This window comes from Mastigoproctus giganteus, chromosome 5 (genome assembly GCF_048544385.1).
Source record: "Mastigoproctus giganteus isolate SK-2022 chromosome 5, ASM4854438v1, whole genome shotgun sequence".
NCBI classification, from domain to species: Eukaryota; Metazoa; Arthropoda; class Arachnida; order Uropygi; family Thelyphonidae; genus Mastigoproctus; species Mastigoproctus giganteus.
The window spans coordinates 110,975,776-110,989,867 of NC_143579.1; the positions used below are offsets into that span (position 1 = coordinate 110,975,776).

Consider the following 14,092-nt stretch of genomic DNA (forward strand, 5'->3'; position numbering starts at 1 on the left):
GAATTGTTTCACTCTTGATATTCTCACTACTTTTAGACTAATCCAGTTTCTGGTATTTACTAATGTCCAAATGGTCACGGGTCATGTGTGACTCATAGTATTATTGTTGCTGACAGAATAAGATTAAATAATTAGTACACTCCTTATGTGATAGGGTTCTAATATTTTTCGATATATAGTATATTCCTCAGCTAATGCGTGCATTTATTTCTTTTCTTTTCTTTTTCCTTTTTAATTATTCATGTATTTTCATATTTTTCATGTATTTGTGATGGTAGAAAAGATACCCAAAGTGCATTATTAACAATTTTACTTTAATACCAATTAATCAATACCATATGCATTTCTCCATGTAGTTAATGTTTTGTGTTATGTAAAATACTGATTTAATTATTGTGATTAACTTTACTCATAATTTGTGTAACTGTTTTCTGTTGGATAACTGCTCGAAAGAGAGAGAGAGTCGTTGCCTGGCAACGAACTCCTCCTATCCCGAGTCTTGGTAGCAAGGACAGAAGTCTCACACGTGAGTGACGTAGCGGTAATGCAAATAACCCGTAGGCTATAAAGGAGGGCAGCATGGTGTGAGTTGAAGGAGCGACATATTGGCGGAACTATTGACACCTGCACCAGAGCAAACCAGAGTGGACTCGTGGAGAAACTTATTCGCCGGCCTAATGTCAAGCCCAAATTTTTTATTCCTTCTGTCAACTGTCACTCTTTACGTGATGGCAGAGGCCCAGTCAGGGTGTCCCGCAGACCAACTGGCTGTGTACAGAATGATGCTGCACACCGAGTGGTCAGAGGAGAGATTTCCTAAACAGTACCCCAAGTGGCGCCCTCATGCTCAGTGGTCAGTCCTCGTTGGTAAGTGCATCGGCTCTTTCTTACTAAGCACTATAAAAATTTGTGTTTGCCAAACCTGCCTCACGTTTGTGATGTTAATACTTTTACTTTTAATGTTTGAAGTTTGGTTTTCATCATGAGGACATCCGATACTGGGTATCTCTTGTCCTACATGGCTTACTGAAAGTAATTTTATGTAAGGAAAAGAAAAGAAGCGCAGGTCAAAATGGTATCACCTAATCAATTTATAGCATGACTTTGACAGAAAATTCTGTAATGTTTCTTTTATCATCGAAATTAATTTTATTTATTTATATTTTATTTTATTAGCAATTTTGTTTACTTGTTCCTATAGATCCATGAAAATGGCTAGAAAATGTATCATTTTTCTGTCCATATTTGGCTCAAATCCTAGAAACCATGCAACCTTTTCCCAAGACCGACTAACTCAGTTGTAATGTGGGGGAGTATAAAAATTTCCCCCTTCGCGATAGTTCGAACCCAGGTCTTTTCCGATGTTGAGAAAGAGCGATCGTCCACTGCTCAACCATGCCAAAATTTGAAGTAATTTCACAGTAATCCTGTAATGGTGCGGTTCTTTTTATAGTTATCCTAATAATATAAAGTATGTAAAATAATTTTCCTAACCGAAAATATTTAAATAATAGCAATAAGCTTTAAATTTTGAGGCCAATTATCTTTTAAAATTTAATACATTCCACTAATTATTCACTAATCTGTCATATGAACTACAGTAGATATTTTATTTGTTTTTGCTTTGTTCTAGCACGGATAGAACTCCTTAAACTCCTAACAAAATATTAACTGAATGAGACGATCAGTATATCTCAGTTCCTTTAATTCATATGAGAGCCAATCAAGTCTGGAACCCGGGGATTCAGTTTTCACAGTTCAGTACTGAGAGAGAAATAACAGTATCTTTTGAATGTCAGGACCAATATTTTCAAGGATTTCTAGACACTGCCTGCAAAGAGGGAAAAAAGTAAAAGCTTAAACTATCCTAAACATATCTGGTCACATTACGATAATGACACTTGGTGTCTTTCACGTAATGCGAGTTTAGCCACGAAAAACATGAACTGCTATCAGTGTAAAACTGAATTAGACACGTCACACCCGTTACTCCCCAAGGGATAATGCTGAACTGCAAACCCCCCGAAAGACAAACTAAAGTACGAGAAGATGTAAGGAACTGATTACCATCAACGTGTCGAATATTTCTGTTCGCACAGCAGCAAAATGATTGATTTCTTATCACCATTGGAGACCGGGTTCTCTCCGTCTTCTGACGAACTCCCCGGATGGCGATGTGTTAATGGAGGATGATTCTCAGTGAACGAAAGAAAAAAAAGTCTTGACAGCTGACAGAGATATTATCTCTTGCGGTGTGTTATAAATGACAGGTTTGACAGTGTTGTTTGCCAACTCCTAACTGTCATTCGACAGGAAAGAACTGCGGCGATTATAAGTTGATTATGTTGAAGGTAAAATCGACGCTATTCATTAACGTGTAAATAAAACATGAAAGCAAATAGCCATCCTTCACGTGACCGCTTTAACCTGCCGAGGTTCCACTTCAAATCGCTAGCGCTTGCGGTAGCAAAGTGGTTACGCACCGTGTGGAAAATTTCTGGGTTCGAATCCCGTCAGAAACTAAGTCATTTTTGAGGGCCTTTTTCGTCGCCGAATTAGTTGATCTCGAGCGAGAGCTGAACGAGTTTGCTTCCTGGAAACTCTGGTTTATTATCCAACAAAACATGCAAATCGAACTATACAACAAACGCAATTTACAGATTCAGTACACCAACGTCTGATGGCGAAAATTTAAACAAGTAAACTGCATATTGCAGAATTTTCTGGGGAACAGAAAAAAGTGGCGTTTACCCTTAATGTCTTTGAAGCAGTATAAAACACTTTTCTTTTTGCGTAGTCCGTAAAGACTGTTAACTACTTCTTATATATCAACTTTAATAAAAATACAACAATGATTAAGCTTCTTTGCCATTATTTCAGCAAATCGACTACGTACTAGTATTAAAAACTTAAGATGATATTAAAAACTCACACTACGTGTGGGAAAACTGCTTGAACTTTAAAAGGAAGGCTAAAAAATCACAGGAGTGGTAGAAGATTTATCAAGAAATTTGAGATCTTACAGAAAGAGCTCATTGGACCTTCTAACCAGAATTAGATACTGTATTTATGAAATTCAATGTATACAGTACGTTCGCAGTATTTTTATTAGAAATAAAACTACAGAGACTCTTAAATATGAACATTTATGCTTGGAAGGCTAACAAATTTCACAGAATGAAAATTAATGCGAGTCCTGTATCTCGAGCCAAGTAATTTTTACCCTAAGATCTCCCCGTTTCAGGCTTCTTCGAAGATTGGGATCGACTTCAGAATTCTTTCTTTCTTTATGATAAAAAAATTGTATGTTTTTTCTTTACATTTTGCCCCAAGTCTTAGGTCCTGACTGAAATCTCAGGAGGAGTCACCACCTCACTGAAGTGTTCATAATTATTTACAATTTATAGTTACGATATGCACCCAGTATGTATCCCCATCTTTACCTATGTTATAATCCAAATGATTTTTATTGGGTTTCATCGCGTTCCCTAAGTACTCTGTTAGAATGAGGCCTTCAGTTACTGTGTCTAGAAAAAATAAATAATAAATTTCCGTTTATAGTCTGCACGACCACCGCAGCCAGAGAAGTTTACAGTAGCTTTGGAACTGTTTCATTGCAGCGATCAGACCACAACAGTTGCCACTGGGTCGTGTATGTTTTCGTGCGTTACTCCATGAACCCGCAACTAGTCCACAGTTTCTTCAAATTAACAGTCGATGAATTTTAAGAATTAATTGTTATTACTTTTTTTTTTAATCTGACTATTCCCAGGTTAATCAATATGTTCACTGCGACTTAATTTTGTAAAAGATAATTATTTTTCGCTTTGTAGGACGGAGGAACAAAGAAATACGGCAGTCCACAAGGATCGGTTAACGGATGTTCCGAAAAACAGTGACCACAGCCTTTCCTTTTGATGACACGTTTGTACTTTAATACTGGTTCATCCACATGATGGCCCACGTCCAAAAAATCTTTATGGACTTCCAGCCTAACTGTCAAGTTTCTTTGGAATCTCTGTGAACCCGCAGAATTCGTCACCCAGCATTATTTGCGAAAGGAATTTGTTTTCGGGCTGTTTGATACGGCTGGAGAAGTTCCGAACAGATCCCTTTACTCTCCGCTTTGTGCCTACAAAGCACAGACAGTACTGTATTCAAGCTTGCTGGTGATTAACTCGATAGCATTATGGCAGTTACCGACAGTGTCACTCAATTCGACTTGAGTGATTAAACAGTAAAATTTCTTCGATCTCAGCGGTTGCTGTTTGTCCACTTGCGAAAGTCACACCTCTCGGATGGCCATCCGAGAGGTGTGACTTTCGAAACTGTTATCCACTTTTTCATTGTCGATGCTGCTAATCCAAATACTGGTTTAGGCGCACTACCAATTATAGTAGATAAAGCCTGGAATGAAGGAAATAGCAAATCGTTAACTGTGATGTATTTTAACGTGCATACATAAGAAAGTACCGAATTTATCAAAATAATGCCGATTGATTAATTAAGAAATTTAGGCATTGCTATTTGAATGCAGATCATTTTATTTGATCGGAAAGGAGCCATTAAGTTGTCAGAGACAATTGGAAATTAACAGAAGATTTTCCATCTGCGATATTAGCATCCAGTGGGAAAAAAAAGGAGGCTTCTTGTGACCAAGCTGTTTGGGAAGAGAAAGAAACGGGCAGAAGAATGAGTAGGCGTTTTTTTATACTTTGTTGTATCTGATAGAAAATGTGTTGTGGGTGATGATGGGGGAGGGGGGGAGGAATATAGCCTTTGTGGAAGAGCTCCACCTTTGTTACGACACTCCTTTGGTTAAGGCTACCGAAATTACAGACACTGACCTCATTTACCAACTGTTCTGCACCATACCAACGACAAATGGAACAAGCTCTATTTAGATCAAGATTTTCAGCTTTTTCAGCTTCAAGATTTTCAGCTTCAAGATTTTTAGATCATTTTCAGCTTGGCGTGAAGAAATAAGAATTAAAACAAGCATCCGTTACAATATATTTGCAAAATGATGCGATATTAAGGAGTTGGAACCATCTGTTTTCCATGAAGGAATAAGCCATTCGAATTTTCAATTTTTATGAGCGAGGACAATCGAAAATGCTTTCACCGAATCTCTGCTTTCAAAAGGAAAATTTACCAAATGTGATTAAGTGTGTTCGAGGAATGTCACATTTGGACAGCTAATGATACAGATGCACAGTTAAAAGGTGACTGCACACATTTCTCATTAGCTCTCCCGATCTATTAAAAGTACAGCAAAATTAAAAGAGTAAAGGAATGGTGATAAAAATTGTGTATCAAAGAAGGGTTGGATGATGTATTCTGGAAAAGAGAATATGCCAACCGCTTTGCTTTCCTTTTACACTGAAATTCTTCTTAACTGGTCAGCATTGAGAGAGTCAGAACTTTTTGTAACTCTTGGAAGGCTCCAGTAATCAAACTAAAGTAAATTTAGTTTTGCAATGCGTTAGCTGACCTATTTTTATGACTTCAAGGTCTTATATGCACACATCAGGAACTTGGGTTCTGTGGTGGAATACAAAGTAAGACGTTGGTTTTTCACTCGCAGTTACCAAATTCTAACCGCTAAGTCTAACAATTAAAAAACAAACAAACTAAAATCCCCTAAAAAGATCGTTCCCTACAAAAATAAACCTACCGTTATAAATACACCAAGCTAGTTGTCTGTCCGTAAATTCTGTTTCTCCTAGGATGAAGGTTGATACTTGTTCTATCCGTGGGTGAGTGACTCAGACCTGCTGTGACACCGCACCTTCTCTTACTCACCTCCGGTTATAAATACTGATGACACCAGGGTGGATGAATGACACAAGTTCGTGCATCTTGTCTTTGCCTTGAGCTCTTTTTTTTTTTTTTTTTAATACGTAATCTTTTCCGTAATGGACGAGAAGAGTTAGTGACCCTTGGAGAGAAACTTCGGGAAAATCTGTTTTAATATTCCATCAATGTTTATGACCCTCGAGTTATAGTCACGGGACCGGCGTAGGTGTTTTGCCTTATTTAACCCAAACAACGTAACTGTGCAAAGCAGCCATAATGAAATCCAATAGAATGAAGGATTTTAGGCTAGAAAGTTGTAGTCAATTGTAATTCATTATTATTGTTGTTGTTGCTATTATTTAATAATTTTAACAATTTATTTTTATCAAGTAAAACTAAAATAGAATTAAAAACTGAATAAAATTGAATTTAAAACTAAAATTGAGAATAATTTGAGCATAAAATTAAGAACAATTACTGTTATCAAAGCCCAAATTGAACATTTGATGTGTGAGAAGTATTAACTGTCCAATACCCTGTTTGTTTTCATCTTCCGAAGTGTAAATCATTTGGCTTTTCTTTTCTAGATTCAGTTTTCGACGTCAGAGAAAAAACTTGGCTAACTGCTTAATTCGGCCATTAATTTAGCCGCATGATAAGTGTGTGGAAAGAGGGAACCAATATTTGCTCGGATTATACGTCGCCTGTATTTTAGGGGCATTACGTTAAAAAATTCTGAAGAAAAGGAAAAGACATTTTATTTCCTACAATTATGCAACGTGAAATACGTAAGGTCAATACCGGAATCTTTTTTTTTTTAAACCCGGCATTTCTGAAGAAATCAAATCGGTCTCTACAACTTAGAGATGCATTAGCAATACAATTGGCATGCCACTTCCTCAATCTGCCTTGTAAGAAATGGTTTCATTCGTTTGGAATTCAGAAAGAGGCAGGCAGGAAAAAATCCTGAATGGAGAATGCAGCCGGATGCCAACTAATTTGTCTGTTTTTGTTGGGTTTCTTACGAGTCATTGCTCTGACAAAGGGTGCACTCGATGACTCATAACGCTACATCGTACGGCGACAGCCGCTGTTCTGCGTGAATGACAAGGATATTTATGACCTCCCAAAAACTTTCAATTTATTCTGGGATTTTGCCAGCGGCAGATTTCTGTCCCTGTGTGGTTTGAAACCACTTGGATAAAAAGTATAACTTCTGATGAATTCTTTTCTTATGAGGCACTGATGCGCTGACGCGCTGACTTTGCCAGAGAGCCAAGCAAACCATTTATTACAATTGAAATTGTGCCTGTCCAGGGAAATCTATTCTAACCATGAGGATTCGACACCAAGTTTTTATGGAGCAACAATTCCATATCAGTTGTATTAATATTACATGCATCAGGAATATGAATAACTGTTTTTGATTAGCTAACGACTTTAAAAAGGCAATTCATCTTAAGGAGGTGTGGGTGGGTGGGCGGGGACGATATCACTTTCTTTTGAAATTTAAACTTTCAAGAAATTCTTTTCTACTGCAAATTTTGAATGTGCATTTTGATATTAGCAATTATTATTATTATTGCTGCTCTTATATTATTTTCTCCCCGATTGGGAGTTCCACCTCGTGACGGGTATTGCTACCAAGTACACAGGGTGGTTGTTGTTGTTATGTCTGGTGTCATGGTTGGTCGAGGAACTCTCTCACTATCCTACAGGTGTTCAGGATTGCGACTTTCTGGAGTTTCTTGTAGGTGTTCGCTGGGAGACCTATTGATGCTAGGCTGTTATGTAGGGTCTTTGACACCATACCGGTGGTTGGCACGATGATCGGGATGGTCGCAACTTGTTGCATATGCCACATCTCTTTGATCTCCTAGGTCTTAGGTTCGTGTACTTCCTGATTTTTTCTTCGTGGGTTTTCTGGAGGTTGCCAGTGTTGGGCACTGCTATGCCAATCAGATAGGTAGCCTTTTCCTTCTTGTTCACAAGGGTTATGTCCGGTCTATTGTGCGGAATTATCTTATCCGTTTTTATGGCTCGGTCCCAGTACAGCTTGTGGGTTGGTATCTCTAGTACTGCCTGGGGTTCGTACTTGTAGTATGGTACGCTTTCTTTGGTCAACTGGTATTTCCTCGCTAGCTTCTGATGTATTATCCTGGCTACCTGGTCGTGTCTATGAGTGTACTCAGTCTGGATGGTCACCTTGCATTCCGCAGTAATGTGTTAGATCGATTCTGAGGCCAGGTGGCATCGTCGACATGTGTTATCTGACAATCCGAGCTCCTTGGCGATGTATTTTCTATAGTTTCCGGTGTTGATTACTTGGTCTTGGATGTCGAGCATGAATCCTTCAGTCTCGGGGAAGAGAGATTTGAGCCATGCATTGGAAGCAATTTTATCTATGTGATCTTGATGAAGATCATTGTGGTGTCTGCCATGGAGTGTTTTCCTTGCCCATCTTTCTAGCTTCATCTCGCTGGGAGGGGACTCCTAGCTTAGGTTGAGTGGGGTATACCGATCTTCGGGTGGTGTTGGAGGCTCTGGTTTGACATTGTCCTTATTATTATTATTATTATTATTATTATTATTATTAACGACTTTTCATGCTTTATGCGCTTGTTACATAAATGGTAATTTAGTTTTGATTTAATTATTAGAACTATAAACATTACTTAAATAATTAGTTGCAATTTTACTTTAGAAATTGCTTCTGTAACACTGAGAACGGTACGGACATGTCAAAGACACAAGAAATAGATCTGAATAGAAGATAGAGGATGAAGCCAGATGAGGGCTTGATACTGAAGATGTTGGGTTGTCCAAATCTTAAAGGATGAGGCCAATATTCATATTAACCTGTACTCCTCAGATTGCCCATACGTTTGTATATTAAGATGAAAGAAAACTCTCTTATGTACTTTGTGGAGCTCTGATTTTACCTAAAACGACCGCAGGTTAACTAATGGCGAGTTGCCTACTGTCATTCTCTGGTTTAAATGCTTTAGAGTAATGCTAGTCAATTGTCGAAAGGTAGATGGCCCCGGAAACCTAGAGCCATCTACCTTTTCTAAACAATTGGGAATACTCATCTAATCATCACCTGAATTGGAATAAGGTGAAGGCCAAGCATAACCTTAATTATCTAAGTGAGAAACAGGTCAGGTGCCCATTGGCCTTGAGATAAAGTGAAGTTGGGCATGGAAAGTTATTTACTTGTGTACCACCACACCTGGGATGCTCAATTAATATTGGTAACAGCGAAGATCCATTACACAAGTTTCTTTTTCGTAAAATCCGGATAAAAGGCTTCATTTAAAATGAATTAATGACTAATATTATGTTTTTCTTATAAATTCATTTTAATTCTGGGCTACACGCATTTATAATTTAATTTCGAAATGCAAATGAATTACAAAATTATCTAGTAATCCCCTAAGGAAATTATCTAGTAAGTTCCTTTAGTTTCAGTGATGTGGACATATATATATATATTTTTTTTTTTTTTTTATGAAAACCCAAAACACGAAAGGTATCAAAACCTATAGTACTTAGTACCGTGCATGGGTTGAAGGAGAAGTATGGGGGGATGCCGGAAACTTTGCTCTAGAGACATATATATATATATATATATATATATATATATATGAGAGAGAAAGAGAGAGAGAGATGGCTGACCAATACTGCTCTAGAAGACAGCCATAAAGAGACGAGTTGAGCGAGATGCCAGAGTTAAGAAAGCAGGCTAGATAATAATGGAGAATGATGACAGGTTAGAAGATACCAAATAAAATAAAAACAGTAGTATAACCTGCAATATTATATGGAACAAAGATTTGACTTCTGAGAAAAAGAAAGAGGCGCAGTGAATAGGATTAAAATTTAGTTGGGTAGTCAGAAGATCATAAAAACACGAAGACTTGCAGTATATTTCAGGAATGATGAAATAATAAATTTCTTCGGAGCAGAGAACACGCGCAGTTAATGGATATAATACACATAGGTGGATAAGGTTATTCTCGGATGGCCGTAATACGAATGTTTTTCTTTTTTTCATCCCTTACAATTTAATGAACCCGTTGGATTAACGATCCCGCCTTTACAAGAATATTAAACCCCTGCTATATTTTTTATGTGAAATTTGTGCCCTAAATACGCTGATGATGCATTTCCAGAACTCCTTCCTTGATACTGTTGGATCTCCAGTTATGAAAATTGAAAAAAGAAAGAACTTAGTCTCATATCGGACACAAATTTAACACTTGAGGATCTCGTCAATCGTCTCAGGGCCAAATACTTCCGTTTAATGTGGAACATAAAGCAAGACCTCGTCCGAATTCCTGATCAGAACATCCTTGTGCTGCCAGATGAATTAATCCAGTAATTTTATATACATCAGTCAACTGGTCTTCTCCCCTCCCTCGTACCAAAAACGCGCCTTCTTCGGATTTCGTTCCTCTTTTATGGTTTGTTATGTTGTCCTGAACAGCAATTCACTGGAGAAGATTCTGTTAATTAGATCAGGTTATGGCGGCGTGGATTATGTCCACAATTGTGTCCACAAGACCCCTAAGGATTGCACAAACACCGTTGTTCCCTCAACGCGTCAAAAAGGCCCGAATTCGAATCTCGTCGACGATATTAGCAATTTTTATGGACTGTTTTACATAAGGTGGTTGAGTTGGCGAAGGTTGCGTAGTTTCTTCCCTTCTGATTTTTTTCCAGAGAAAAATCAGCGAAAAATCACAAACAGTAAACCGACTGAACAATATACGTAATTGCAGACATAAAACAACTTTGTATTTTTATGTATAACTTCTTTCTTAATTTGTTGGAAATATTGCCGTTTATGTATTAATTATTCCGCTGTGTTGTATTATATGTTTATAAAACCATATTATACGTATAATTCTATTGTGTGATTGTCTTATAAAAATCGAGTGTGTCTGCTTAGCAGGATGAAAAAGAAAGTTTTCTTCTGCTGAAAATGTTTTTCGGCCATCGGCTAAGATTCAACTCGTGAATTCCAAGGCTTCTCTTTTGCAGCACGCCTTATTACCAATTAAGCCACGAAGGGCCGGCCACCTTGAGAAGAGAAAGAACAAGAACCATTCAGAGAAGCTGTGATTATAAAAGTGAAAATTATAGAAATATATATTTTTAAATACCTAATTTATATAGAAGTGCTCAAGCAGTAAAGAAAATGGTATTATTGATTGCGAAAAGCATTTCTGGGAAGGAATAAATTTAAATATTTATATCGTATAGAAAAAAAGCAATTTATAGAATATAAATTACCTAGAATATTACTTTCACACTTCTCGTTGATTTTTTTTTTTTTTTTTTTTTTCAAATAGATCGCTCTCAATTATTATTATTTGAGGAACTGTTTAAGGCGTGACCAATCATATTCTCTATTCACGATGAAGACCTTTATGTGCTAGTTATGTCATTATCGACTGAAGCAGAAACAAATTTATACGACGCACGTGGAATAAGTTTGGCCCTTTTAATAGAAGAGCTTTTTGCCTTCTTTTTTTTTTCCTTTCGAGAAGTGGCTTGATGTAGCGACACGATTACAGTGTCGTCTTCGTAAATGCACGCTGTCTTACACCAGAGAGCAAGCAGCAGCGCCATGCTGTCTGCCACTCTGAAAGAGGCTGATGCAACCGCGCCCACGACGCTCTTGGTACACACACCAAACAGGTTTGTCTGGAGTTGGCTGACTGCAGTATCCTCAGTTAATCACTCATCTAGCAGCTCTTGCTGGTCTAGACACGCGCTGCACATTATACTGAATTCGAGACTAAATGTTCTGACAAAAATGCTGCATTTCAGCTTATCCTTAAACATTGCCATCTTTTTTCACACATCGAGTTAACACAGTGTCACACACTTTTTCACTACACCACGGGCAGGTAGGCTACAACTGCACATGTACCGTGGTCGTCCCCGAAAACCCCTGTTTTCGGGGACGACAGAGCAAATGAACAAAATATAAAAAACAGTTATATCATAATCTGCCTTTGCCTGCCTAATTTCCTTTGTGACTTGGTCACAGACCAGCTTATATCTATCTTCTGTGTCACGTGTTAATTTATATGTATCCCATGCATTTTTGTTCTCTGCCATGTGTCTCATTAGTTCACCTGACATCCATTTAGGATGTCAGATGAACTAAACCTTGAACAATATTTCTTAGTTGGTATGCAAGATAAGTTCTTTGAATGCTTCCCATTTTGAATTTGCTGTTGGTAACATCATCAGTTGGTCCCACCGTATAGAATTTAAATACTGCAGCATACCGTAGTCACCTTTACGAAAGCAAAAACCCTTCCCTTTACCCCATTACCTTCCGCAGGATAATAATAATAAAATTCTTTATTCGTAGAAATGTAGGACACGATTCCCGCTACAGGCAACCAGAAGAATCTTACAATTAACTGTACACATTACATTCAGTACATAAAAAAACTACGAGAGCACAGCAAATACATAGAATGTATTTACATAGACAGTGACTTAGACAGTGACATAGAATACAAAGACGCCTGGCTGTGAGCACTATTGCAGTCAAGATTGAAGAGATACCACGTGCAACAACCGGTGAAGGGAAGGACTGCCTCATTTTGTACATTTCTCTCATGTTTTTGTAATTTATAGCACTTTTGAGAAAATAATATCCTTTATTTCTTTCAATTATGTAAAATAATAAACACTGTAAGTTCTGTACCTTTCGGGTTAAACATACATGTGCCCCATGTAACCGCCGGACACATGTCCCTGGCTCAACCTTTGTATGTTGTAAATATCACCCCCCCCCAGCTTCCTGCTGTCCAGGGGGGTAGCTCTTCGGCAGAGCAATAAACAGATTTAATAAATAAATAAATAAAATAGACAGACAATATACACAGCTAATATTGCAATAAATAGATTTTATAGTTATAATAATAGTTTGATTATACAGAGCTTATATTGCCTTACAGTATATAGGTTTTATGCAACACATTGAGACAGTCTGGAAACTTTCACGCAAATGGACGTGCCCGGGCGCATTCGTAAATAGACGTCCGCTGACAATTGCAGGAATGCTGAATGCACTATGCATTTGTGCTTTTCTCTTCTGTAGGCAGAATCTCTGAACCATACCAAAGATTAAACACCCAAAATTGGCTAAGGATTACAGACCAATTTCTGTCAGCTGCACCCTACAGAAGGTATTCGAAAAAGCACTGCTTCCCACCATCAATCAACACTGCTTCAGCCATAGACCACCGCATTTGCACTCAGTTATTTCGGGTAGATCAACAATAACAAACTTACTGGAAACCCTTTTTCGCGTGCAGAGAGCACTAAATGAGAAGGAGCAAATTGATATTATTTTTTTGGATATCTCCGCAGCCTACGACAACGTCTCAATTCCAGCGCTCATTGCGATTTTAAAGAATTATTTTAATGTAAGAGGAAATTTGTTAACTATAATAACCAGCCTGCTAGAACATAGAAAACTTATTGTTAAGCACCAAAAGCTACAATCTTGCTTTACCATCTCGCGAGGAGTGCCACAAGGGGGAGTTCTTTCGGCTACTCTCTTCGCGGCCGCCCTGGAGCCGTTTCTTGCACGGTACTACAATTTTATAACATATGCTGACGATGTAAAATTCTTCATCACTTCCAAAGACCATGAATCAGCAGAAGGTATTTGTCAGATAGCAAATAGCACAATCAGAGAATTTGAGAGCTACCTGGATTGCATCGGGCTCCGTATTAATGCGCAGAAGTCTGCCCAAATGACCATAACTTGCAAGCAGAATAAAAATGACATCTCGATCTCTGTGAACGGGTCTAATGTGGTAAAAGTGCACTCTCACCTGGACCTGGGTCTTAAGTGGGATGACAGACTCACCTTTGCTCAACACTTCGCCCATATGAAGACAAAAATATTCGCCGCTTTATGGGCTACTAGACAGGAACTGGTAGGAATTAGGGATCCTCAGCTAGCGACCAAGTACATTTTAATGTGTGTCCTGCCAATTGCAATGTATGCCTCGCAAATCTGGTCTTCAGCTCCAGATTCACATTATAAGTCCGTCCTTGGGATCGAGTACTGGTTCTTGCGATGGCTTAACAGAATTGCTGGCCACCCTTTTACTATCTCAAGGGCCATTCTCTACTCAAACCTTAACATCACACCCTGGATGCAGCGGACAATTAACAGGAACATACACACTCTCGCACAAATGCTCACAGGCAGAGTGGATGCTCCAGTCCTGGATAATATTCTAGTCAAACC

General features: G+C 38.2%; 1 protein-coding gene across 1 annotated transcript in view; it reads left to right on the forward strand.

The window, feature by feature from the left end:
* The first annotated feature begins 635 nt into the window (after window positions 1-635).
* The window catches only part of mspo (M-spondin), a 55,609-nt gene continuing 42,152 nt past the window's right edge, over window positions 636-14,092 (forward strand). Inside the window, exon 1 of the mRNA XM_090373403.1 lies at window positions 636-867. Coding sequence (XP_090229529.1) covers window positions 678-867 — 190 coding nt within the window. The 5' untranslated portion in view covers window positions 636-677. The remainder of the gene's footprint in view (window positions 868-14,092) is intronic.